Raw genomic sequence first — 24,980 nt, forward strand, 5'->3', positions numbered from 1 at the left:
TTCTCTTGAAGTTATTCAAAGCACTCTTGCCAAGTGACCTCATCTACTTCCACAGCTATGATAACCATTTATATATCAGCAAATCTGATTTATAACTGCCAATCCAGTCTCTTCTCTGAGCTTCAGATTTGTGGATGTCTTCGTTTATATGTCCTAGAACCCCAAAACTCAGCAAGAATGAGTTACATTCCTTGCCAGACATGTTTCTACTCCCATATTGCCAACTTGGTAAATGAAACTCCCCATCCTACCGGTGTTCTGGCATCATTCTTAATACCTCCTGGCCCTGCCTCCCACAGACGTCCCCAAATCCTACCAGGTATACCTTGCAGACAGCTCACAGATCTTTCCACTTCTCTACTTCCCCTACTGCCAGTACCCTAGTTTAGGCTATTGCCAACTCTCATTCAGAGGACTACAAAAGTCTCCTAAGTTGCCTTCTTACTTGAACTCTTGCTTGCTTCTGATCTTTTCTCCAGTTGTTACCTGAGTCATCTTTTCACAGATCTGATACTGCTTAAAATCCACCAAAAACTCTTTTGCCTACAGAATAAAACACAGATTTTTTTTCTTCTTTTTTTTTTTTTTTTTTTTGAGACGGAGTTTCGCTCTTGTTGCCCAGGCTGGAGTGCAATGGCGCGATCTCGGCTCACCGCAACCTCCGCCTCCTGGGTTCAGGCAATTCTCCTGCCTCAGCCTCCTGAGTAGCTGGGATTACAGGCACACGCCACCATGCCCAGCTAATTTTTAGTATTTTTTAGTAGAGACGGGGTTTCACCATGTTGACTAGGATGGTCTCGATCTCTTGACCTCGTGATCCACCCGTCTCGGCCTCCCAAAGTGCTGGGATTACAGGCTTGAGCCACCGCGCCCGGCTTTTTTTTCTTCTTAAAGCACAGATTTTTAAAACATGGTTAAATAAGGCCCTTCACAACTTAACCCCAGCCTACTTTCTAGCCTTATCTTTTGTAACTCTTCTCCCAAGACATGCTAAAATGTTTCATTTCTCTAAGTGTTGCTCTCCCTTGCTTCCAACCAGACCTTTGGTTTGGAGGATGTGCTAGAATCTTAGTCATGGGACTCTTGTGCCCATGAGATTTTTAGCCTAGGCAAGAAGCTGATTTGTGGGCTTGACATTTCATTAAGAACATCTCCTCCTCAGTGTAGGAAACAGTGAAGAGTAAAGCACATGCTTACAGCATTTTTGAGACCCCTAGGCTGCCCATGTCCTTAGATAAGTGATTAGGTTTTGGGAATGCTTCAGATACTGAGTCAGGAACTGACTGACAATCTACATAATTGTTTCCTGCTCAGGTCCGGGCAGCTCCCCCTCCACCTACGCAGAATCACCGAAGGCCAGCAGAGAAGATTGAAGATGTGGAAATCACACTAGTGTGATGATGGGCTTGCCCATCCATTACTGCTACAATCAAGGCCAGGCTTGGAGTTTGGCCAGTCTTGTTTTTTAGGCACCTTTGCATGATGATGACTCTTGAACAGAGCAAAAACAAGGAGGATTTATGTGTGACTGGGTGGCCTGGTAGACTCCTCCCACGTTTTGAATATTTCGTGCCTTTTTTTTGTTGTCATTTTCTATGTCATCTCTCCTACCATAGCACAAATCCTAGCGGACCCCAGGAGAGGAGAGGGGGACATCCCTCATGCCTAACAGTGGTCCGTTTTTATATGAAACTCAAGACCAGGCCTCATTCCAGGGCACAGTCCCAAAATTACTGATCATGTGCACTCGTACAGTATATTACTGTGGCCACAAGAATGTGGCCAAGATAGTCATCTTTCTTCAAGTGGCTTTTGCTCATCTGATTGAGAATTAATCAGATCATGTTGGCTACATAAGGAAACAGAAGGAGGGATTTCAGGAGAGGCTGGCTCCTCCCCAAGGTTAGTCCCCAGACTGAGAAAGTGAAACCTTATTGGGAAAATTGGACTGCCCTGAATTTAGCGCCAATTGTATTAACGCACATCTCTTCCACAACTAACAGACTTAAGATAACAGTGTCCTTCATATTAATATCTATGCCATTCATTTAGAATTAGCGGAGCTAATATGAAGGGGCTGAACTAGTAGCCACACCTTGTCCATCACATAGACTAATAGAAAGGAGGCTACAGCTAAAGCAGAAATGGAATTTCCAGATCTGAAATTAGCCAATATAATGTTATTTTGTATTTGGGTATTTTTCATCTTAATTTTTACAGCATATAGTCTTCTTACCAGTATCCTTAGAATCTGAATGTCTAGATAAGTTGAGGATACATACCTGCATTGTTGAGCTTCTCTACTGGGGAGGCCCCTGGCATTATTTTATTCCCAAGCCAGCAGACCAGCCCAGCCAGCCAGGTTGTAGCTGGTCCAGAACAACTGCTACGATGGAGAATGCAGCATCCAGGTCCCACTACCCTCACGTTTCCTTGGAAGGAAGAAGCTGGGGGGCCATGGAGGAAACCAGCTTCCTGTGAGAAAGGACTGAAGGACTGTGCACCCTGCACAACTACAGATTGACCAGGAAAAGACAACTGTCTTCTGTGTGTCACAGGGAAAGCCAGGAGTGGCCTTCTCTGTGGGCCAGCAAGCCTGCAGCAGATGCCCAAGTTGGGTGCTGGCTCTCCGCTGTCTGCTCCTGTAGAAGGTAGGGAGCGTGTCACTTGGGGACTAAGGGATGTTTGCCAGTTGTGGGTTTTTTTTCCCCCTTGATTAAGGAATCAAATTTGCAGAATTTAATCTAAAAGTTGTATAATGCTTTGAAAACTCCTTCCCTCCTAAGAATCTTAAAAAACTTGAAATGCTTGCCAAATGTCCCCATGGGATTTTTGACCAAAAGTAAGGTCATAGCTGAAGAAATTTTTAGTTCTTTGATCACTTCAGTGACAATACCCATTGATGAATCTTCTCCATGATTTGGGGTTTTTTTGGTTGTTATTTTTTACATTTCTTAACCTGTTGATCTATTTGAGGTCTTTTGTGTTTATCAAACTTATTCTTAAGTTTAAAAAAGAAATTAAAAGGGTGGTTTTTAAGATTTTAAAGTTTGCTAACATATTAAAAATCTTTAAATGCTTACTAAATAGAGCAGTTCTTACCACCCAGTCTTGTATTCTCTCTTTAGCTAGCCAAATTATCCTTGAATTTGGGTTTTCCACAAGCTCAAAGGGTTATTTGAAATCTTTTGTTATATTTTAAATATTTTTTGGAAGAGCTGCTAATTTTATTTTAAAAAACAAAGTTGTGAAAATATGCCTCCTTTTTCAAAAATAACCCCTCCATCCAGGACACAGAATCTAGCACCACAGTGCACAGGTCAGGGCTCGGAGGGAGCCTCTGTGCAGATGTGCTTTCTTTACAGTGGCTGTAAAAAATTTGTATTTATTATGTATAAAATGTTGAATAATAAAAAAAATGGAATTATGTTTTCTAAGTTTTAATATAGAAAGATTTGGGTAAATAGACTTTTCCAAAAAGCCCATGCTTCTTATAAAGACATTCTTGGGCCCTGCTTTAAACCAGTTAAAGACATAGAGAGGAGAAATTAAATTAATCCATCCATGAGACACACAGTCCCTGAAGCCACCCATATGCTAGGTGTAATATCCTGAGTACTAGAGATGGCAATAAATAGGTTATGGTCTTTGCTTTTCCCATGAGAAGAAAAATAAATATGTGAGGGACAGTACTGTGGGACACATGCTAGAAAGGAGGGGCAGATAACATAGAGGTAGCTGAGCAGGGAGCTCTGATTCGGTTGCTGGAGGAGTGAGAGGAAGGTCACTGAAGTCCCCATGCCGGATGTGACCACTGACTTTCAGGAAGCGGGCACTATGGATGCCTCTCCCCTTTCCTAAACCTCCACCCTAAGGAGTAGTGAATCGTGAAAGATTTTATCTGTCCTAGGCGTGGATGGAGCATTCTGAGTTAAAGGCTGAGTCCCTCTGGCTTCCAGCCAGCCACACTGAGAACCAGGACACAGCCTGTTTGGGGAAGGGCCCCACAGAAGCTGCGGACATGGAATATGACTTTTTTTCCAGACATTTTCCTGTGCATAAGATTTTTAAGTATACGTATTGCTTGTTTATGTAAAAATATGTTCCAGTATAAATGTTGGATAGATTCCTAAGTGTGGAATTTGAGAGAAAAGGGTATGTGTGTATTTAATTTTGTTAGATTTTGCCAAATTGGTCTCCTATAAGAACTGTACCCATTTACACTCGGAGGTCTGGGTTAAATCCTGGCTCCACCAATTGACAGCCATGGGGACTGAACCTGTGTCCTCATCTGGAACCTGAGAAAAAGCCTGGCTCCAGGAAGGCCATATAAAGTTGTGTGGCACAGGCTGCTCACCACAAACTCTTCCTACCACTACCTCTTCTGCTTCTTCTCAGTGTCCTTCTCTTCAGAACTAGGGTCCTTGATAGTCTTCCACGCCCACAGTAATGCACAAGGTTGTCATAAGGCCCAAGGGAAAGAATGTGTGTGAAGTGCTCTACCAAAACTATGGGAAGGGCTGTCAGGAAACATGAAATGTCATTTCCATCTTCTGCCTTCCCTACCAGTGAAAGCTGCTTTTAGTACTGAAGGTGCCATCTGTGACCAAGGGCAGAGCTGAGCTAACTGCCTCACCCCAGCATCATAGCTAAATTTTGGTCTCCTTCATCACAGGAACTGACTTAATGGATGATATAATCAGGCTACAGGTTCTTAGCACACCACCTCGATCCCCTTCCTCTCTGATTCATCACCCTAGCTACATCCACAAGCCAGAGACCCAGTGAGAGGACATCAACTGACCTTAGCCCTGACCCTGCTTGATGGAAGATCTTTCCCTCTGAGCTGCCACATCTCCAACTTTAAAAGGAATGGAGTGATGGCTAGGCACAGTGGCTCATGCCTGTAATCCCAGGCCAAGGCTGGCGGATCCCCTGAGGTCAGGAGTTCAAGACCAGCCTAGCCAACATGGTGAAACCCCAACTATACTAAAGATATAAAAATTAGCTGGGCATGGTGGCAGGTGCCTGTAATCCTAGCTACTCAGGAGGCTGAGGCAGGAGAATTGCTTGAACCTAGGAAGCAGAGGTTGCGATGAACCAGGATCGTGCCACTGCACTCCAGCCTGGGTAACAGAGTGAGACTCCATCTCAAAAAAAAAAAAGGAATGGAATGAGGTGATCTCCAAGGGCTTATCCAACTTTCATGCCCTGGATCAATTAAGTTTCTACAGAGACAACACACAAAAAAGGTCACAATATTTGAAACCAGACTTACTAATACACAGACTTCTTTGGATGGCAAGAAATTGAAAAGAAAACAAGCCATTGGGCTCTCCGACTGGGAGTTGGGACAAAACCAACCCTTATCCTCTAGGTTGCAACTGCATCCCAGGCTTCACAATCCACACTCACTGCCTGAAGAGCACAGCGGCAGCTTTTGGTTTTGTGGCCAATGACTGCCCAGCCCTCTCTCAGTGGCCTTAGGAAGAAATCCAGCTGCTCTGAATCTTCGAATTTATTTTGTTCATTGTGAAGTTGTTTTTCATGACAGAAATATAACTAAATTACGTAACTTTTAGGTTAGAAGGGGGAGGGTTATAATTTATCCCCAAATTCTACAACTTTTAAGTATCCTCCTAGACTCTTCCGTGTTTGCTATGTTACTGCTTGATCTGCCAAGAACCAAATGAATGCCAAAGAGCATCTTGTTCCTGGACTATTTTCCCTTAGTCCCAGAGGCCAAAAAATACACTTTTGCCATGTCTGTTTCTGAGAGCTCTGGTCTGGGAATATTTTCCTGGAATGGTTGTTTTATTTTTTTGAGACGAAGTTTTTCTCTTGTTGCCCAGGCTGGAGTGCAATGGTGTAATTTTGGCTCACTGCAACCTCCACCTCCTGGGTTTAAGCGATTCTCCTGCCTCAGCCTCCCAAGTAGCTGGGGTTACAGGCATGCGCCACCACACTCGGTTCATTTTTTTGTATTTTTAGTAGAAACAGATTTCTCCGTATTAGCCAGGCTGGTTTCAAACTCCTGACCTCAGGTGATCTACCTGCCTTAGCCTCCCAAAGTGCTGGGATTACAAGCATGAGCCACTGTGCCTGGCCTTTTCCTGGATTGTTTTATGTTGAAACATAACAGAAAAGAACTCAGGGACAGGCTACACTGCACACAGCACTCACCCTTCACCACTTGCTCCTGTGAGGGACAGAGAAAGCACAGCCAAAAGATTTATTCCAGTCCCCGTGCCACCTCAGATTACCTGTGACCTTAGGCTCATCCCTTCACCTTCTGGACCCTGCTTTCCTCATCTGTAAAGTAAGAACTAGCAGATAGTACAAACTTCTAAGATCCAAGAGGATGGAACAGGGTAATGTACAGATAAACTGAAAATATTTGTGATGAGTGGATGTGCCTCCAGTGGAAGGGCCTATATCTAAGCATGGGTATGTCTGAATCTCACAAATGGGTCCACATCTGATGGTGTCAGATCTCTCTGGAGACCACCTCTATTCAGTTCAGCAAATTTGCTGCCTCAGGTCACGTTCAGGTCTCTGGAGCCCTGTCCCTTGTCACTGAGGGGCTTGCATCTGGTGGGAGAGACTCGGAAATAGCAGACTGAAGTCAGGGACTGAGAGATGACCAACGGGCAGCAGGAGCACAGGATAGGGGCATCTGTCATTTCTCCCTCGGGGGGATCTCAGGCTCACTAAGGCCTGAGATTGGGCAGGGCAAGCAGAGGCTGTGGTCCTCATGCCTACAGAACAGCTGGGCAGAAGAGCCATGTCACCTTTAGGGAGGCTTGGGGCAGGAAGTTTCACAGGTGGGAGAGCCTGGAAGTCACAGTGACCTGCCCAAGATCTCCCAGGAAGACAGAACTGGAGAAACTAGGACTAGGCCTCCAGAAGGTCCGGCCAGCCCCTCTTTAGAACCTGAATCCAATTTTTAGAAAAGCGGGAATCAGAGGCCTGGGTTCTTATTCCAGCTCTGCTCTGTGATCCAAGGGAGTTGCCCTATCTGTGGGCCTCAGTTTTTATACCCATGAGTGCAGGCCACTCCAGATTTGAGCTAGGCACCCAAATTCAGGCAGGCAACCCAAGCACCAGAGTCCTGAAAACCTGGGCACTGACTGCTGAGAGCCTGGAGGGGCTGTCAGCGTCTATTTTCACCCCTCTGCTGGATGGGACTGAAGATGCTGGAGGGAGGAACAGCCTTCCTACTGACATGTCCCTCTGAACTCCTCTGCTCAGTTTGTGAGCTCCTCTTCCTCCTGCCTACCTCATTCCCAGGAACTCCTTGGCCTGTCTGGCCTTCTAGACTTGTTCTTCCAGGAAGCACCCCCTCCTACTGGGACGGGGACCTCTAAGCAAATTAAGATGAACATGTGTTCCCTGAGAGAGTCAACTCCGCCCCACAGTGGCAGCATGTGTGGTAAGATTGCGCCCATAAAGTAGAAGGGAAGATTTTGGGGGAGCCGAGAGGTCACTGTCCCAGAGATCAGTCAGACCATTTCCTGAGCACCTCCTCTGGGCTCTCTAAGCACAGTCTCCACTACAACCCTGTGAAATGGGGGAGAAACACAATGGCACAGCTGGTAAGTGCCTCCCAGGATTGAAGTTCCTTCATTCCTGTGTCCCTGCATGTCCCTTGCTTCAAAGGACACCAACCATCCAGGTCAGGACCCAGAACAGAAAAGGGTGAAGATGCAGTGGGGGAGTCAGGTTAGACACAGGCTAGCATCACACCACAACCCCTGAGGTGGCAGGCAGGGGGCACACCCTGGGGGAGAGGGGGACATGCCAGGCAGCCCTGCCAAGTGTGTGTGTAATGCAGCCACAGTCCAGCTGTGTGGCCTCTCCAAGCTGTTTTCTCACCTGGGAAACATGGTATCTGCATGACAATGTGATTAGGAGAAACAAATAACACTGCAGAAAGGGTGCAGGGTGGGGCCTGGCACCTCCTAAGGGCTCAGTCGCGGTGGCTGCCAGAGTGTCTGTCTCCCCAGCCGCGTGTCCCTGGAGACGGGAATGGCCACAGTAGACTAGGCAGCTGGTGACCCCTGGTGGCTGCTGGGAGCCAGAACATGAGGGCTGGGGCAGGGTAGGAGTCCTAGTGTCAAAGAATGTTGGAACCCAAGACTTATTAGACTGTTAGATTGGCTGAGTCCTTGAATAAGAGAATGTTGTTGTTGTTACGGAGTTTCTGTCTTGTTGCCTAGGCTGGAGTGCAATGACACATTCTCGGCTCACTGCAACCTCCTCCTCCCAGGTTTCAGCGATTCTCCTGCCTCAGCCTCCCAAGTAGCTGAGATTATAGGCATGCACCACCATGGCCAGCTAATTTTGTATTTTTAGTAGAGATAGGGTTTCACTGTGTTGGTCAGGCTGGTCTCAAACTCCTGACTTCAGGTGATTCACCCTCCTCAGCCTCCCAAAGTGCTGCGATTACAGGCAACAGCCACTGCATCCTGCCTGAATAACAGAATTTAACCACTTAATAAACATTCCCTGAGGTGTTCTTTGTGCCAGGCCTGATCCCAGGGAATCTGTTCCCATCCTGGCCTCTCCCAAGAGTTTCTTGTCTTAAAATGGAGGGAGGCAAATACGAAAGGAGCTCAGGGACAGAGGCGGCCTCTACCCAGCCTGGCAGGTGAGGGAAGGGGGATCCTGAGAGAAAAATTTGAATTTGGGGCTGGGAGGGAAGGAGAACATTCTGGGAAGACAGAAAAGCATGTCTGAGATGCACTCACAATAGCAAGGAAATAGGCATGGTGGCAAGCACCTGTAGGCCCAGCTACTCGGGAAGCTAAGGCAGGAGGATCACTTAAGCACAGGAATGAGACCAGCCTGGACAACACAGTAGACCTCATCTCTAAATGAGTAATGAATGTGTGAATAGCAAGGAAATGAAGATGCAGCTGAGAAGCCAGCAGGGTCACATCCAAAGGGCTCCAAGTTTCATGCTGGGGTTGGGGGTGGTCTCTGAAGGCAGCAGGGGAACTCCAAAGGACTGGACTTGTGATAACCCTAGAAAGTCACTCTTGACCCTAGCATGGTGGTGTGCTCCTGTAATCCCAGCCCTTTGGGAGGATCAGGTGGGAGGACTGCTTAAACCCAGGGGTTTGGGGCTGCAGGAGTTTGAGGCTGCAGTGAGCTTTTTTGTGTCTTAAAAGCGACAAAAAGTTGCTCTGGCCATAGTAAAGGAAAGGGTTGGATGGAAAGGCTGCAGGTCTAGACGGTGGCCCACGGTGGCAGGAGGGATGGAGGGGTGCTAGATCCGGTAGCACAAGGTCCCAGGGATACGGTGCAGGAGGAACAGGTCACTTGCACGGGAGATGATGGCCAGGAGGCAGCTGGGCCAGGAGTAGTGAGTGGTCTGGGAGTCAGCGGAGTATAGGTATTGACATTTAACCAACACTGTCTCCACAGGCCTGTAGCCAGCCCTAGGTTGGTGAAGAAAGTTGGTTTGCCCCAACTCTGCCCTGTGGGCTCTGCCTTATAAGCAAAGCCCCAGGCCCAGGTCTGGCCCACAGATGCCCTCTCCCAGGCACAGACATACAGAGACCCTGCTCTGCCCCACCCTGGACTCTATCTTTAGAGGAAGAACGGAGATACAGTCTAAGGGAGACCCTGTGTACCAAGGACTTTGATACCACTACCTGGGTTTTTCTTCCCCCCCAGGACCCCTCTGGGCTGCCTCCCTGCTCCCTCCTCAGAGCTCTCAAAGCTCTTCCTCAGCTTCAGTCTACTCTGAGTCCCTGAAGCAGGTGGGCCCAACATGTTGCTCTGGCTTCAGGATCAGGCTGAACCAAGAGTCACATCCATGGCTCTTTGCTGCCTCTGGGCCTGCCTTCCTACTGTTTCCGTGGTTAGACTTGAGCAGCACGTGTCTCCCCAGGCAGAGGCTGGGCTAGCTGCCCCAGCTTTATATGGAAAGAGGAAGGGGGCCAAGCCTGGATCTTCCAGAGTCCACTAGCCCAAAGGTCTTTGTACCATGAATGCTGCAAAGAGGCAGGCAGATGCAGTTTAGCTATAAAATTTTTCTACTTTGGGGGAAAAAGTGAGGAGATAAAAATACAAAGAAAAACTACTGTAATACCCCAATGCATACTTCATTTTTAAGCAAACAGGCTAGGTCCTGCCAGGCCTTCTTCCCCATTAAATCCCAAGGCCATCCCCAGTCCCAATCCCAGCCCCACTGGCTCAGGAACCCTGTGTGCCGAGGGAAGCTTCAGGCTTCAGGCAAGAGCTCCAGCTCAGGCAGGGAAGTCGTGGCCCTAGTGCCAGAGCACAATCTTCCTGCCCTGGTCCACGCTCACCACGTGGCTCCCGGAGTAGCACCAGGCCACGGCGTTGACAGCAGTGCTGGGGAAAGGGAGGGGCAGGCTTCAGGGGGGCTTCAGGAACTGCACCTGCAACCTGGCTGTGCCCCTGCTGCTGGACCTGAGCAGTTTGAGGCCCTCTCTTGAGCCTTTTTCCTCATCTGTAAAGTGAGCTCACAGGGCTGTAGAGAGGACAGACCCAGTGCATGTGGAAAGTACCTTGTGAACTGCAAAGGGCTCTGGTCAGCTGGAAAGTGGAGGGACAAGGGCTGGGGACTCCCGGTCCCGAGTATGTCAGAACCTGGAATCGGCCTGGCAGGACTGGGGCCAGGCAGGTGGCCGGGGGGAGGCCATGCTCACCAATGGGGTCCCTGAAGTCTGCTCTCCAGTTTCCCAGTGTCCACATCCCAGATGTAAAGGGCCCCATCGCAGGAGCCTGCCAGTGCATAGCTTCTGTCCGGGCTATAGTGGCCACAGCAGAGCAAAAAAAGAGGGTTAGAGGGGAGGGCACACACACGGTCCGGCAGGACACACTTGGGCATAGGCATGTGCTCTCCCAAACATACCTGAACACAGCTTTGGTCCAGTCAGAACCACACTTGAAGCCATCAGCCCTGAGGACAGACAGGGCTGGGGTCAGAACAGAGGTAACCACTGGTCTCTGCCCTCTGCAGGGAGCTTCCAGAGCTTCCTCTCTCTCAAAGGATTTGGTACCTCAGTAGGACCTGGTCTAGATGGACCTCCAGGGAGGGGTCCAAGAGGGCCTATTAGAGGAGAAGAGAGGCTCAGCTGTCCAAGCAAAGGCCACAGGGTCAGCAAGCACAAGGCTGGTACCTGAACACCTGGCGGATGTTGCTGACACGCAGGTCGATGACCTTGAGTGTGTCGTCTCGGGAACAGCTGAGCAGGTGTAGCTGGTCGTGGCTGAGGCTCAAGGAGGTGACCCGGCCCTGCACAGGGATGACCTGGGTGCAGTGGGGCCCCCTGAAGAACAAGGACAGAGACAGGGATAAGGAACAGCCTAGCCAGGCCACTCCTGACAGGAAAGGGCCAGGCACAGCAGCCTTCCCAGCAAACCATGTCCAGAGAAACCCCAGGACCTCGGATCACTGGAGCAAAGGCTGCCAGTGACTCATTTCCCTTCGCCCCACTGCAGCCAGCTGCCTCCATCGAGGAACTTAGACTTTGAAAGCTGGAGCCCTTGAAACCCTTGGGTCACTAAAATAAGTGCCTTATCTTCTGAGCAGTGAAGTCTGTCTTTAAAAAAATACGAGAGAGAAAGAAGAGTTGCAAACAATAATAGCTGCAGATCCGTGAGTAAAGGTTTGAGGCAGGCCTAGTATTGGCTCTAGCTTTGCTTTTTTTTTTTTTTACTTCTGAGACAGAGCCTCGCTCTGTTGTCCAAGCTGGAGTGCAGTGGCGCAATCTTGGCTCACTATATTGTAACCTCTGCCTCCTGGGTTCAAGTGATTCTCCTGCCTCAGCCTCACAAGTAGCTGGGATTACAGGCATCTGCCACCATGCCTGGCTACTATTTTTAGTAGAGATACGGTTTTACCATTTTGGCCAGGCTGGTCTCGAACTCCTGACCTCAGGTGATCCACAAGCCTCGGCCTCCCAAAGTGCTGGGATTACAGGCATGAGCCACTGTACCTGGCCTCTAGCTTTGCTTTTACAAACAATTCAAGCCCAAAGTTAGGGTCTTTGGTTTAAAAAACAACTAAAAGAGTTTTTTTTCTCTTGATGTAAAAGTGGTAACTAAATGGAAAACGGTGCATCTCCATCTTGGTTGCAAGATCCAGGTGGAGTCCAGCATTGGACCAAGAGCCATGAAGACAATGGCACAGCCTCCTGGGCAGCTGAGCCCAGCTGAGTGGCACCAGCCGGCAGTGCCAGCCCCACAACCTTGCCTGCCCATAGTGCCACCAAGATTCCTGCCATGACCAGAGAAGGGAACAAGAACTTAGGAGCCCTGTCCCCAGGCCTCCCCCAGTCCTCCCCCAGCCTGCACCTGTCACCTGCTGTCCCAGAACCGGATCTTCTGGTCATTGTGGCCACTAATGATGATATGGTCCCCACACACCACGTCATTACAGTAGGAAAGGACATTGATGGTCCTGGAGCCTGGAGACCAAGCAGCAGACCCCAGGGCCTCAGAGGAAGGTCGTCGGGAGCCAGCCCACAGGACAGATGGAGAAGCTGAGGCCCAGAACACAGTGTCCTCCCAAAACTAGAACCCAGGTCTTCTGCTTCCCAGCCCAGGGCTCACCCACATCTTTTTCCTACCCACAGCCTAAGGTCACCAAGAAACAGGGCAGAAAACACCACTGGGAGATAGAGAAGGGCCTTGAGAGGTTTTATCCCCAAATGCCTGTGAATCTCAGAGCCACTCCCAGAAAGCAGACGAGGTCCCTTGTGCCCTGGCCTGGGGCTTCTGGCTGATGGGGAGGGGAGGTGGGGCTGGGGCTCACAGTAGGCACGGCCGAGGTCCCACTCCTTCACTGTCCGGTCGCGGCTCCCCGTCACTGCCTGGTGCCTCGTTAGCTTGAATTTGGCAGCTGTCACCTTATCCTTGTGTCCAGACAGTGTCTCCTGTACTCCAGCCCCAGATGCATATCAAGAGTGCAGCCGAGACCCCATAACAGGCCCCCTAGTGCTGAAGTATGACCCCTGACCCCCAAGGCAGCCTCCCCAATCAAGCCTCACCTTGGACTGTGCCTCCCCCACCTTCCAGAGCTGGGCAGCCTGGTTGTAAGTTGCTGCTAAAACCTGGTAGCCCTGGAGAAATAGGAGAGGAAGTGAGAGGTGCTAAGCCAGAGGCAACATCCTTCAGGCCAGGGAACGAGGCTAGGGACTGTCCCAGAGCTTCCCATGGCCCAGGTCACCAAGGCAGGCAGAGGAGCCTCTGGCCTAAGGAGGAGGATCTGTGTAAGAGCCCAAGGGCTGATTCTAGGGTATCCATGGTGTGCCCTCAGGGCCCAGAGCCCTCAAATGCCCAGTGTGGAGATTGGAAGGGGTGCAATCCCATGCCACTGAGGCAAAGTTCCTCACCGAGGGGTCAAAGTCCACACTGGTAATGCTGCCACCAGCTCCCTCCAGGGTCTGGTTGGCCTCCAGGCGACCTGGGGGCACCAGAAGAAGAGACAGTTGAAATGAGGTCCTAACCTCACAAAATGGAGGAATTGGGACTGACAGTGGGAAGATCTCTCCTTGCCCCCTCCCCACCCCAGGTTAGAAGACAGAATTGCTGTGTCTGTCTGGGAGCCTCGGCTGGAGACTACACCTCCCCTAACTGCTGGCACTGGGTCCCAAGGGACAGCTAGTCATTTCACAGACCAGGCCTAGAGAGGACCAGGGAGAAGGGACTTCTGTAAGTCATGCAGCAAGCCAGGGTCAGGCTAGCCAGAGACTTCCCTTTTCTAGGAGGCCCCCAGGAGCGGGCACTGATTCCCCAGAACACAACCCTCTATAGAGCACAGAGGTTGAGACAAGGCAAGACAGTTCATACTTGTCTCTTAGCTAAGTTCTGAGAGTTCAAGTGATGCTAGAAGAGGGTCACCTGGGGGACTCAGGGACCAGCTCCTCAAGGGCCTGTCCCTGTAGGACCTCATGATAGGGGACCCCCACCAACCCCCAACAAGGATGATCTGAACTCAGCCCTCCCTATTCTGCAAATCTGGACCCTAGGAGCTGGGAGGCTCCACTCATCTTCAGAGCAGCGAATCCAGAGTCTCACTCTTGTCAAGGCATTGTCTAGTCACTGCCCACAGAATGTTCTAGATGGGGAAACAAAGAGATCCAGGACCTCTGTCCACCAAAGAGTGAGCTGAGGAGGGGGTTTGGAGAGAAGCACAGGGTTGGCCTGCAGGGGAGGGCTCCTTACTTCCAACAATATTCCAGAGGTGGATCAGGCGGTCAGCCCCTCCAGTGGCCAGGAGGCTGCTGTTGGGGCCAAAACGAACAGCATTGACCTCAGAGAGGTGAGCGTCCTGTGGGGAAAAGGGAGATTGGTGCCCCGGCCCTCCCTGCACATACCTCTGTGAGTGCTCACAAGCCCTCTCTCATGGGTGCTCGTGTAGACACAGCCCAGCCCACTGCAGATGTGATACTGCATCCCCAGTCTCTGTCCACACATTTGAATTTCAAACCTAGTCCCACCAGGTGTTCTCACCTCTGCCTGGATCCCTGCAGCAGCCTCGTGCTATGCTACCCTACTCCCCTATCTGACTTCCTGGCCTCCCAGCCTTCTCTCTCTCCCTCCCAAGCTCACATCATAATATGCTTGAGTGGCTTCCACCACAGGCTGTGGGAGGCAGCCTCCTGCTCCTGCTGCGGAGCCCAGCCGTGCTTCCCTGGCCTCCTGGGACCACCCCCCGTGCCAGGACTGTCCCCATGGCTGTACTCCATCACCACTGCCCCACCCATGTGGCCCAGCTCCTCCCTTACCAGCACATCCTGAGCCTGGGTAGGAAGTCGGGCGGCCACACACATAGGGATGCTCTGGTATCGTTGCTCAGGGGCTCCCCCAATCGAGTGACCTCTCCTCTTCTTAAAACTGGGGGTAAGGTGGGTTGGGGTCAGGAGGGCATTTAGCCCTTCTTAGGTGGGAACTTCTCAGGTGGGAACCTCCAGCTCCCCTGAGGCATCAACCATGGGAAGCAGACAGGGCAGGAGGCAGAATACAGCCCTAAGGAGCAACCAGTGCATTCCCAAACCCAGCCTCAACCCCAGGGATTGGCGTGGAAAGGGGTGGGGAGCATACAGAGGCAGGAGCAGGGGAGGGTTGGTAGGTGCAGAGAAACCTCAGGGCTAAGGTTTCAATCCCAGTCTTGCCATTGCTGGGCTCTGTGACTCTGAATGAGTCCCTGACATTTCTGAGAATGTTTCCCAATTGAGTGGGAGTTCCTGTCCTGCCTCAGGCTGAAGCTCTTGGTCCCCTGTGAGGACCCTGGATGAAGACAGAACCTTGTGAGGACAGAACCTGGAAGACAGCTGAGCAGGGGTTTGGGGCTGAGGCCATTCACCTGGCTCCTGGCTCCAAGACCCAACAGACTCACAGGCAGACAGCTGTGTACCACAGGGACAGACAGGCTGAGGCACAGGCACAGACACAGACCAAGCCTGGACTGGGGAACCCAACATATGTGGGTGCACACACAGGCACACACACACTTACTCCAGAAGACCCTTCACCACATCCACACAGCGGGACAGCGTCAGAGAGGTGGCTGAGGCAGACCTGGGACAAAACCGAGAGAGACGTGCTAAGGGACTGGCTGGTATGTGTACAAATGGCTGTCCATCATCTTCAAACTGTCAAGAGACCTGGAGGCTCGCAACCTCTCAAGTCTGGGACAAGAACTCGACCTCTCCAAGACCAGGAGAGTAGAGTGACCCAGACCAGTCCGAGGAAGGTCACGGCAGCGATGGATTTGGTAATGAAAATCTCCCAAGGTCTCCATCATGATGGGAAGAACCGTCTCACCCTACAAGTATCCACCAACAAAAGTTCCTGGGAAGCTGAGCTGGGGCCTACAGGGAGGAGAGGTGCTGAAGATTCCCCCAGGCTGGGGATAGGAGTGGGGGAAGCCTAAGCTTGCTGGGTGACCTCAGCAATGCCCAGGAGAGGGTGTGACCTGCAAATAACTTGGCCCAGAATGGCTGCCAAGGACACTGGGAACTGGCATCTCATGCCCCCCCCCATGGTTTCTTCACTGCCCCAAGACCTGGATACCAGGGACCTGCAAGGAAAGACTGAGAAGAGGCATTAGGCTCGGGAATGGGGCCCAGAGAGGGCAGTCTCAATAACAGGCAAATCAAGAAAAATGGGGGAGACTCTGCAGAGGGGCACCCAAGGACTAATGCCCAATCCAGTCCTACCAGTGTGAACACACATCTACACATGCTTATATGTTCACACACACAGATGGACTCAGTCTCAGTCAAACTTGTACACACCTGTGCCTCGTCCCTGCAGATGCACATGCTTGCACACCTATGGCTGCACACACACACCTGGCATGGCTGGGCTCAGCCCACAGATTCCCTCCTGGTGATAGCTATTCACAAGCCTGACACCCCACTCCCAGAACTCTGATTTCAGGAAGGAGGAAAAGGGTTGAGGGTAGGGGTTGGGGTGAGATAGAACTGACCCCAAGTGGCTCCAATGGATGTCAGACTAGTCCTGGAAGGTCTGAGCTTTCCGACCTCTCCTCAAAACCCCTCCCAACCCAAGAGCTGACTCCAAGGTCCAACAGAAAGACCCTGGCAGCCTCTGGGCTGGGGCTCAGCTTAGAGCTCTGGGACCGTCACCTGGGTCCTCACCTGAAGGGCCTCTTCCACTTCTCACAAGCCTTACTCTCCAGGGGCTCTGGCTCAGGAGCCAGGGCCAGAGTCTCGGTTCTCTCCCTCATCACATCGCCTAGGGTGTCCGGGCTCCTGGGAGAGGTAATGAAGCTCAGAAAGGCCAATGGACCAAGCCAGCCGCTCCTTTCCCCAGCACAGGACACGGTGAAGACAGGAATTGGCAGTGAAGAGAGTTCTGTGTGGGCACACGTGCAGCGGACACGCACGGAGGCTCCTAAGACCACACGGTTCTCCGCAGGTGTCCCGCGGGCCCCGACCACTTGAGGGTCGCGGGACGGGGCTGTGCACAGTACAGTCGGCGGCCTGGATCTCCGCTGGCAGGCAGGGATGGGAAGCAGAACCCAAGGGTCGGACTGGCCCATCCCCCCTCTTACTCGCTGATGCTCACGGTCCGCTTGGCAGCCTTCTTCAGCTCCTGGGACACCCGCACCTGCTTGGCCCTGATTGAGTGAAAAGCGTCCTGAGAGCTGGCGCGGCGCCTCGCACGGAGGCGGGGCGCGACCCGGTCCCTTCCCCCAGGGGGCGGCTGCGGCCCTCCTCCCTTCCAGACAACTGGGAGTCCCGATTCCTCCCTGCAGGGGCGGAGCCGTTCCTCAGAAGGGGCGGGGCCGCTTCCTCACCGCTCCCGGCGCTCGTTGCGCAAGTTGCGCTCAGCGGCGGCGCTGGCCTTGCGCTGCACAAGCCTCTCCAGCAGGTCGCGCGCGTCCTCCTGGAGCCTGCGCAGTGCCGCCTCCTGGAGCCCGGTGTGGGCGCGAAGCGCCTCGTAGGCTTCCCGCTGCACGGCGTTCTGCGCCCGCTGCTCCTCCACCTGCCGGGCCTGCTGCGCCCGCGCCTCTCGCAGCTGCACCACGCGGGCCTCCAGGGCCGCCAGCCTGAAGGATGGAGAGAGCGGATGGCGGGTCCCTAGACTCCCCCGTCACTGCCCAGTGGGAACCTGCCTTGGAGCCAAGACAGACCTGCCCCTGCCACAGGGCCAGCCGGGTGGCTAAGCCATGTCTCCCCCAAGCCTTCGCCCTCAGAGCCCTGCCGTTCGGTTCTCTGGCACCAACCGATGGGCTCAGGGGGCGTTCGGGAGGACATGGGGAAAGCTCTTGGCCAGTGCCATTCCCCTGCCTTCGACATAGTTGGCCCCGGGCCTCCCTGAAGTGGGCGCGGTCCCTCCCATCCGCGCCCGCATCTCACCTGCTTCGCCGCTCCTGCAGCTCCGACTCCAGGGCTCCCAGGGCCGCGCTCTTCTCCACCACCTGGTAGGCCATCTGGGGGCGGACAGGTGGGCACCGCGGCGCTGAGGCCTCTCCAGGCCTTCAGTCCCTCCCGGGCCAAAGGCGCTAAGGGACAGTCGGCTGCTCCCCTGCCGCCCCCGTCCTGAAAAGAAAGCTGAGCCCCACACAGGTTTGGGACCTTGCACAGGGATGCGCTGCTGTTTGTGGAGCAGTGGAAGGGCCTCGTGCTCTGGATTCTGCCCTGGGTCTCAATCCTCGCAGTGCCGCTTCATTTCTCTGCTACCCTACTGGGAACCTCTCTGGCAAGAGCAACCCCTCCACTGCCTCGCCTGAAGAGTGGGAAGCCAGCGCTCCGCTCCCAGCGCCATGCAGAATCACTGCGAGGACTCCCAGCGCGGCGGCTGGCAAATGCCCATCCGGCGCTCGGGCGCCGTGATGCCCCCAGCAGCTACACACTTCTTCCCTCCTCACCACACCAGGAGGCTGGCACTGCCACTCTCCCTTCGCAGACTAGGACAACGACAGAGAGATTTAAGTGTCTTGCCTAAAGTCAGGTAGCTAAGAGATTTGAGCCCAAGCCACCGAACTGCATCAGCCTCCAGGCAAAGCACTGGTCAGGCGATGTGAGTTCTGTTCCCCACTCCTCCCAGTTGGCTTCCTGGCCTCGTCCAACCCAGGCCTGCCCAAGCACAGGTCTCAGCAGCGAGAAGCCCAGCGCAGAGGCAAATAACGCTAAGATCAGGCATGAACTGGGGGAGCCAGGGTCCAGACTCAATACGGAAGCAGCCTGGCAGCCCAGGACCTCTCCTCTCAATACGGGAGCAGCCTGGCAGCCCAGGGCCATTTCATCTGCACCCCTGCCTCACTCGACATGCCTTCGACCCAGAGCCAAGCAGGGTCGATGGGAGAGACAGACCCCAGGCAAGGCAGCTCCCACCAGGGTGGCAAGAGAACATGTGGGCCAGAGGCGCCTCTGGTCCGGACCAGGCCTGGGGACTCTTGTTGCTAATCTTCCTGTGTTCTTTTCACGTGGGCCTAGTGAGGACAGACTGAGGACCAAGGCTGGTGCTGCCACCTGCACTGACATGACACCCTATGTGAGTGAATCTGTGGAGAGGGAACCTGCACATGCGGGGTGAGGCACCTTTATTCATAGTTGGCCCCATTTATAACATAATTATTTTCACCACTGAGCAATCTGCTAAACACCTCCACTTTTTCACTTGTCATTTGCTTTCATTTAGGTTGTGTTACGCTATTCAATAGTTTATTGTATACCTTTTTTTTTTTTTTTGAGACAGAGTCTCATACTGTTGCCCAGGCTGGAGTGCAATGGTTTGATATCAATTCACTGCGACCTCCGCCTCCCGGGTTCATGTGATTCTCCTGCCTCAGCATCCTGAGTAGCTCGGATTACAGGCACACACCACCACGCCTGGCTAATTTTTTGTATTTTTAGTAGAGATGGGGTTTCACTATGTTGGCCAGGCTGGTCTTGAACTCCTGACTTTGTGATCCACCCACCTCAGCCTCCCAAAGTGCTGGGATTACAGGCGTGAGCCACTGTACCCAGCCCTTTTTTTTTTTTTTTTTTTTTTAATGGATGAGAGGTTTCTATGTTGCCCAGGCTGACCTCAAATGCCTAGCCTCCTCATGCTCCAGGACAACAGAACTGAGCCACCACAGCTCCCTGTATGCCTTTCAAAATTCAAGTGGTAGCGATGGAAAACAGATTAGCAGTTGCCAGGGGTAACTAGGGGAGAGAGGGGTGAATGTGACTAAAAAAGGGTAGCAAGAAAGAGATCTTTGTAGTGGTGAAACAGTGCCATATCTTGACAGTTATACAAATTTACATGTGATAAAATGACAAAGGACATATACACACTTCTTACCAATCCCAGTTTCCTGGTTGTGGGTTCTATAGTTATGTAAGATGTAGCCAGTGGGAGACACTGGGGGAAGGGGACACAGGAACTCTCTGGACTATCCTTGCAACTTCCTGTGAATCTATAATTATTTTAAAATAAAAAGTTGGCCGGGTGCAGTGGCTCATGCTTGTAATCCCAGCACTTTGGGAGGCTTAGGTGGGCGGATCACAACATCAGCAGTTCAAGAGCAGCCTGACCAACATGGTGAAACCCCATGTCTACTAAAAATACAAAAATTAGCCAGGCGTGGTGGCGCACACCTGTAATCCTCAGCTACTCCAGGATGTTGAGGCAGGAGAATCACTTGAACCCAGAAGGTGGAGGTTGCAGTAAGCTGAGATCACGCCACTGGCACTCCAGCCTGGGCAACAGAGCAAGACTCCATCTCAAAAATAAACAAATAGCCGGGCGCGGTGGCTCAAGCCTGTAATCCCAGCACTTTGGGAGGCCGAGGCGGGTGGATCATGAGGTCAAGAGATCGAGACCATCCTGGTCAATATGGTGAAACCCCGTCTCTACTAAAAATACAAAAAATTAGCTGCGCATGGTGGCTCGTGCCTGTAATCCCAGCTAGGCAGGAGGCTGAGGCAGGAGAATCGCCTGAACCCAGGAGGCGGAGGTTGCTGTGAGCCGAGATCGCACCATTGCACTCCAGCCTGGGTAACAAGAGTGAGACTCCGTCTCAAAAATAAAAAATAAAAAATAAAATAAAAATAAACAAATAAAGTAATAATAATAAATGCTTGTGATGTGTGGAACTACTAAAGGAAATTTTTTAAAAGGAAAGAAAAAGCTTCTCCACTGCCCCCATCCACTGGCCCATCCACTGGGTACTGGCTGGTATACATCCAGGGAAGGAGTGCTGGGGTGCAGGAAAGTATCTCAGGCAAAGGGAGCCGTGAGCTCAGAGATGAGAGTGGCAGGAGAAGCAACAATAGGCTGGAGACCTCAACAGGGGAGCCACGATAGGAGCTTTGGAAGATCTACAGCACGCTGACCATGGGGATAGGTGGAAGACGGGCTTTTAATTTTTGCTCTGTGGGCTTCTGTTCTCTTTGACTTGCTTACAAGCATGTTTTGTGTATTGTTTGTCTCTAATGGATATCATTTTTTTAATTAAAATATGTCACTCTGAAAGCTGTACGGAGAAGGGACAGGGAGTGCTGAAGGAGTATTTCAGGGTAGGATGAAGGTTACTTGTACCAGGTCAGATATGATACATGAAACATAGGGACACTGATGGATTTGGAGGTAGAGTCAACATGAGCTTGTGACCAGCTCAGGATGGAGGACTAGGAGGAGTCAGAGGTGCCCCTGGGTTTCCAGCATGTAAGAGAACCACTGGGGGCAGTCACAGGAACGGCCTACCTCATTCATCGCTTAGTCTACAAATAGTCATTAGTATGGACTGTGGACAAAGGCCCGAAGGATGTAGGTTTGCCTTGAAGGCAAACCAAGACATCTCAGGGCTTGGGGAGCACACAGCCCAGAAGGCAGAACGGGGAGGCTCAGATGTTTGAGAATCCTCTCAAACAAATATCAAATTGGACCTATAAGAGCAGCTCTAGGGAGAGGTTCTCAAATGAATCCATACCTATGCCCACACTTCTGTTGGGCAGGTGACCTGCCATGCTGTGATTGGATGTATTTACTTTGCTATCACAGTCTTCTTCAGAGGACTGGAAGCCCCATGGGGTCAGGTCTTGTTTACTGCTGCATTTCCTGTTCCTTTGATATAGCAATCATCAACAGTTGTTGAGAGAATGGAGAGCACAGAAGGTGATTTGTGTGGGAGGGGCTCAAATCCTGGCTCTACCTCGCCAAGCCTCAGTTTCCTCCTCTGCAACCAGAAAGTTGTGAAGGGTTAACTGAGGCAATGCTTAGCAGGGAGTCAACTCTCGAAATGGTGTGGGCCCTACTATCGGGGAGATGGTGAGTCTGATTTTAGATGTGATGTCCATAAAGCAGCTGAGCAAGAGAGTCAGAAGGTCAGAAAAGAAGGCTGGGCTAGAGACAGATCTGAGAGTTGACAGACAAGGATAAAATCCCTGAGGCCATGGGAGTCAGTGAGCCCCAAGAACACCCATTTGAAGGGAGAAGAATAGGGAGGAGGGAGAGGAGCCAGCAAAGGAAGTTCAGAGCCAACAGCCACAGAAATGAAAGGGAAACCAAGAGAGCATGGTGAAAGAGAGGCCAAGAGACACAGTTGCAAGGGGGCAGGGAAGGTGGTGGTGTCAGGTGGAGGGTCTGCACCCTGCCAGTGGGCTAAATGAACCTTACTCCTGTAGTCTGCAAATGTACATTGGGCATCAGCTGGAGCTAGGCCTTGGGGATGGCTGGGCAAGGGGTGAGCCATGCAGAAGTGAGCAGAGCAGGCTAAACCATGTGGAAGGGAAAACGGGCTGCCAGGCCCCTGCACACCTAACTCCCTCCAGCTGCTGTTGGAGCCCACTTCATCTTGTGCTGCCTGGGGCATTCTGACCCCTGCCTAGCTTCCAGTCAGGCCCTGGCATACACTGGGGATCACTCAATGCTTGCAGCAGTGCACTTAGAGAATGCAGCAAACACAGGAGTGTCCCTCACTGGCTGGCTCCCTTCGACCACATCTCTCCACCCCATTTTCAAACCCCTACCCAACTTACCTCACCACAGTCCAGTTGGAGCCCCTCCTCCTCCTCCTGCCACTTCACCTTCAGAATGGCCAGTGATTGGACTTGGTCTGAGTCAGGCCCTGACTCCTCCCTGCCAACCAATCAGAGTGGTGCTCAGTATCGCCAGATTTACCCAAGAGCCCAAAGGCACCCAAGGGATGCTACATGAAAAGCCTAAAACAAGAGCCATTAACTTCCCCCTGGGAAGATGGAAGCCACCAAGCTAGTAAAGGAAAAGGCAAGTCTAGAAATGAGCTGTCCATGACTCCTCTGCTGCAAGATTCCCCTAGGCGTTGGCCAAGGACCCTTCTCAAGAAGCACGTCTCTACTCTGAGCCACAGCCCATTCCTGGTTCTCATCTTTACTCCCTCTTTGGAATAGGTAACAAGACACGTTCTTTCGGCATCAGGTAAGGAACAGGGAAATGGAAAAAGACTGAGAAGGGGAAAAGAGTATAGGGGTGGGAGGGGAAGGGATGGGACAAATGCAGAGAGATGGACAAAGAAAGGTGGAGGGGGAAGAGATTCTAAGCAGCTGGCCTGTGGGAAGGCCAAGGGCCTGCCTCTCCCTGACCCCCACCACACCTGGGCAGCAGCCAGGGGCTGATGAGGCACTAGAGAGAGAATGAACCCAGCACAGGCGGCGGGGGCAGGGCCCCAGCACAGGCAGCCCTTTGTGAACACGAACACATACACACACTCACCAGGGGCCCTGGTGGGTGGCGGGAGTGACACTGTTTGGCTCCGGCTGCAGCTTCTTTGAGAACTTGTCCAGCAGCTCAGCCTTCTCTAAGAGATGGTTATCTGGGGGGTACAAGAGGGTGAGCCTGGGGCAGAGACAGATACCTAGCAGCCTCCTGGCATGCAAGTTCCCTCAGACTGGGAGGGCTGCAGGTGCCCAGAGACGCTAGCGATGGGGAAGCTTCTGTCAGGCTGGCCTCTGCCCTGTGCCTGAGGGGCATCTGTGCAGCTCTACAGGACCTTCAGCCCTAGCAGTATCATCATAGCACAGGTCCTCAGGCCCACCCGGAACAGGACCTGCTCTCCCGGGGACAGAAGGATGACCACTGTGGGGTACTGCCCACTGACGGTCCTGAGGGAAGGAAAATGCATGGGGTTGATTCATTCCTGCTTCAGAGCAAGGCTTAGTCCCAGAAAGTGATGAAACAGAGCTCCACCTGTCAATGGCCTTTGGCAAGTCACTTCCCCTCCATGGGCTCCAGCTCTCTGCACTTTAAAATAATCCCAACTTCCCCAGGGCTGGTGTAAGGTACCCCCAGGCCGGAATAGAAAGTCCTTGAGCAATTATCCAGCAGACCTTTTGACCCTGGAACACACCCCCTCCCCCATCCACAGTCACTTCCTCTTTTCTCACCAGTTCCAGGGGAGGGTGGGGTGGTAAGCCCAGGCCTAGCTCCCTCCTCATCAACTTCCTTCCCATACCCAGTGCCCTGTCACCTTGACTGAGGCTCCTGGGCCTGGCCTAGTTCTCACACAAACTCCACCTCAGCCCCCAGGGCACCGCACCCCCCAGCAAACCTGAAGGTCTCCATACCCAATTAACAGGTAAAAAGACTGAGGCTTAGGGATGTGACCTCCCCAAGACCTCAAGACCGTCACTTCGGTCTGATTTCAGCCCTCTAGGTCTCTTCAGTCCCTCAGACTCACAGCTCCTTAAGAGTTGGGGGGTGGTGACCCCTCCCTCAAACTGGACGGTTCCACTGTCCATCTGAGCAGTGGAAAAATGTGGCTGCTGGAGGTGGGGGCTGGCCTCGAAACCCTGAAGGTAGAGAGGCAGCAGCCTGGAAGCTTGCAGAGAAATTTTCCTGGATAAGAGCAGATTTGGCCAAGTTTCCCCAGTGAGAGAGCCGCTGGGATTGTGGTTAGACTTCCAACCCTAGACATACAATCTCAGGTGACCAGAGGCACGAGACACAGGCACACCTGTTCAACCCGTCTTGAATTCCCACACCCTTTCCTGACCAGCTGCTCAGAAATAATTCTGTGCGAGTCCGACTTGCCTGGGCTCAGCCAGCATCCGTCCGCAGCTCGGGGGCCCCCTGATGTCCCCTAGGCTGGGTAGGCTGATGGGGAGGTGCTCCATAAGCCTGCGCCAGCGTCGCCTGTGGGCGGCAGAGCCTGAGATGCACAGCCTCCTCCTTAGAGGTTCCGAGTGTCACCCCTCTCCGAATGGGCCAATAAGTGGCGGCTCTGGACAAGTCCCGCGTTTTTTCACTGCGCTACCCGGACCAAGTGCACTGATCAAGCCCCTACCCGGGGGACCGCTTGGGAGGGGAGGCACAAGAGACTCTGCAAAACCAACACCTGGGGACGCACGTACGCCTAGGAAGCCCAGCTCGTGGGAGGCAGGGCCCCGTCCTGAGCGACAAAGGCAGGGGGACTAGGCGGGGTTCGTCCAGGTTCTAAGCCGAGCCTGGATGGCAAGGGGAGGAGTCCTGGCAGTCAGAGTGGGCGTAACGCACAGGCTTAA

The 24,980-nt window shown here is 52.4% G+C and overlaps 2 protein-coding genes across 9 annotated transcripts in view; one reads left to right on the plus strand and one right to left on the minus strand.

The window, feature by feature from the left end:
- FCHSD2 (FCH and double SH3 domains 2) overlaps window positions 1–3,429 on the plus strand; it is a 299,879-nt gene extending 296,450 nt beyond the window's left edge. For all 4 annotated transcript variants that reach the window (XM_003923427.4, XM_074400964.1, XM_074400966.1 and 1 more), the window contains one exon: window positions 1,315–3,429. In XM_003923427.4, the coding sequence (XP_003923476.1) occupies window positions 1,315–1,398 (84 nt within the window). In that variant the 3' untranslated portion in view covers window positions 1,399–3,429. The remainder of the gene's footprint in view (window positions 1–1,314) is intronic.
- ATG16L2 (autophagy related 16 like 2) overlaps window positions 1–24,980 on the minus strand; it is a 41,074-nt gene that overhangs the window by 15,522 nt on the left and 572 nt on the right. The window contains exons 2-18 of one of the 5 annotated variants that reach the window (XM_003923428.4): window positions 23,194–23,293; window positions 22,482–22,581; window positions 17,871–17,944; window positions 17,309–17,560; window positions 17,063–17,128; window positions 16,647–16,760; window positions 15,499–15,561; window positions 14,769–14,877; window positions 14,206–14,311; window positions 13,374–13,444; window positions 13,029–13,100; window positions 12,794–12,914; window positions 12,341–12,446; window positions 11,157–11,306; window positions 10,889–10,936; window positions 10,683–10,784; window positions 5,810–10,365 (exon numbers count right to left, since the gene is read on the minus strand). In XM_003923428.4, coding sequence (XP_003923477.1) covers window positions 10,278–10,365; window positions 10,683–10,784; window positions 10,889–10,936; window positions 11,157–11,306; window positions 12,341–12,446; window positions 12,794–12,914; window positions 13,029–13,100; window positions 13,374–13,444; window positions 14,206–14,311; window positions 14,769–14,877; window positions 15,499–15,561; window positions 16,647–16,760; window positions 17,063–17,128; window positions 17,309–17,560; window positions 17,871–17,944; window positions 22,482–22,581; window positions 23,194–23,293 — 1,742 coding nt within the window. In that variant the 3' untranslated portion in view covers window positions 5,810–10,277. Of the gene's footprint in view, window positions 1–5,809; window positions 10,366–10,682; window positions 10,785–10,888; window positions 10,937–11,156; window positions 11,307–12,340; window positions 12,447–12,793; window positions 12,915–13,028; window positions 13,101–13,373; window positions 13,445–14,205; window positions 14,312–14,768; window positions 14,878–15,498; window positions 15,562–16,646; window positions 16,761–17,062; window positions 17,129–17,308; window positions 17,561–17,870; window positions 18,066–22,481; window positions 22,582–23,193; window positions 23,294–24,980 lie in introns of those variants that run through there. The other 4 variants (XM_003923429.3, XM_010334301.3, XM_010334302.3 and 1 more) reach the window with 4 other exon arrangements.

The sequence above is a fragment of the Saimiri boliviensis genome, chromosome 6 (genome assembly GCF_048565385.1).
Source record: "Saimiri boliviensis isolate mSaiBol1 chromosome 6, mSaiBol1.pri, whole genome shotgun sequence".
Lineage (NCBI taxonomy): Eukaryota > Metazoa > Chordata > Mammalia > Primates > Cebidae > Saimiri > Saimiri boliviensis.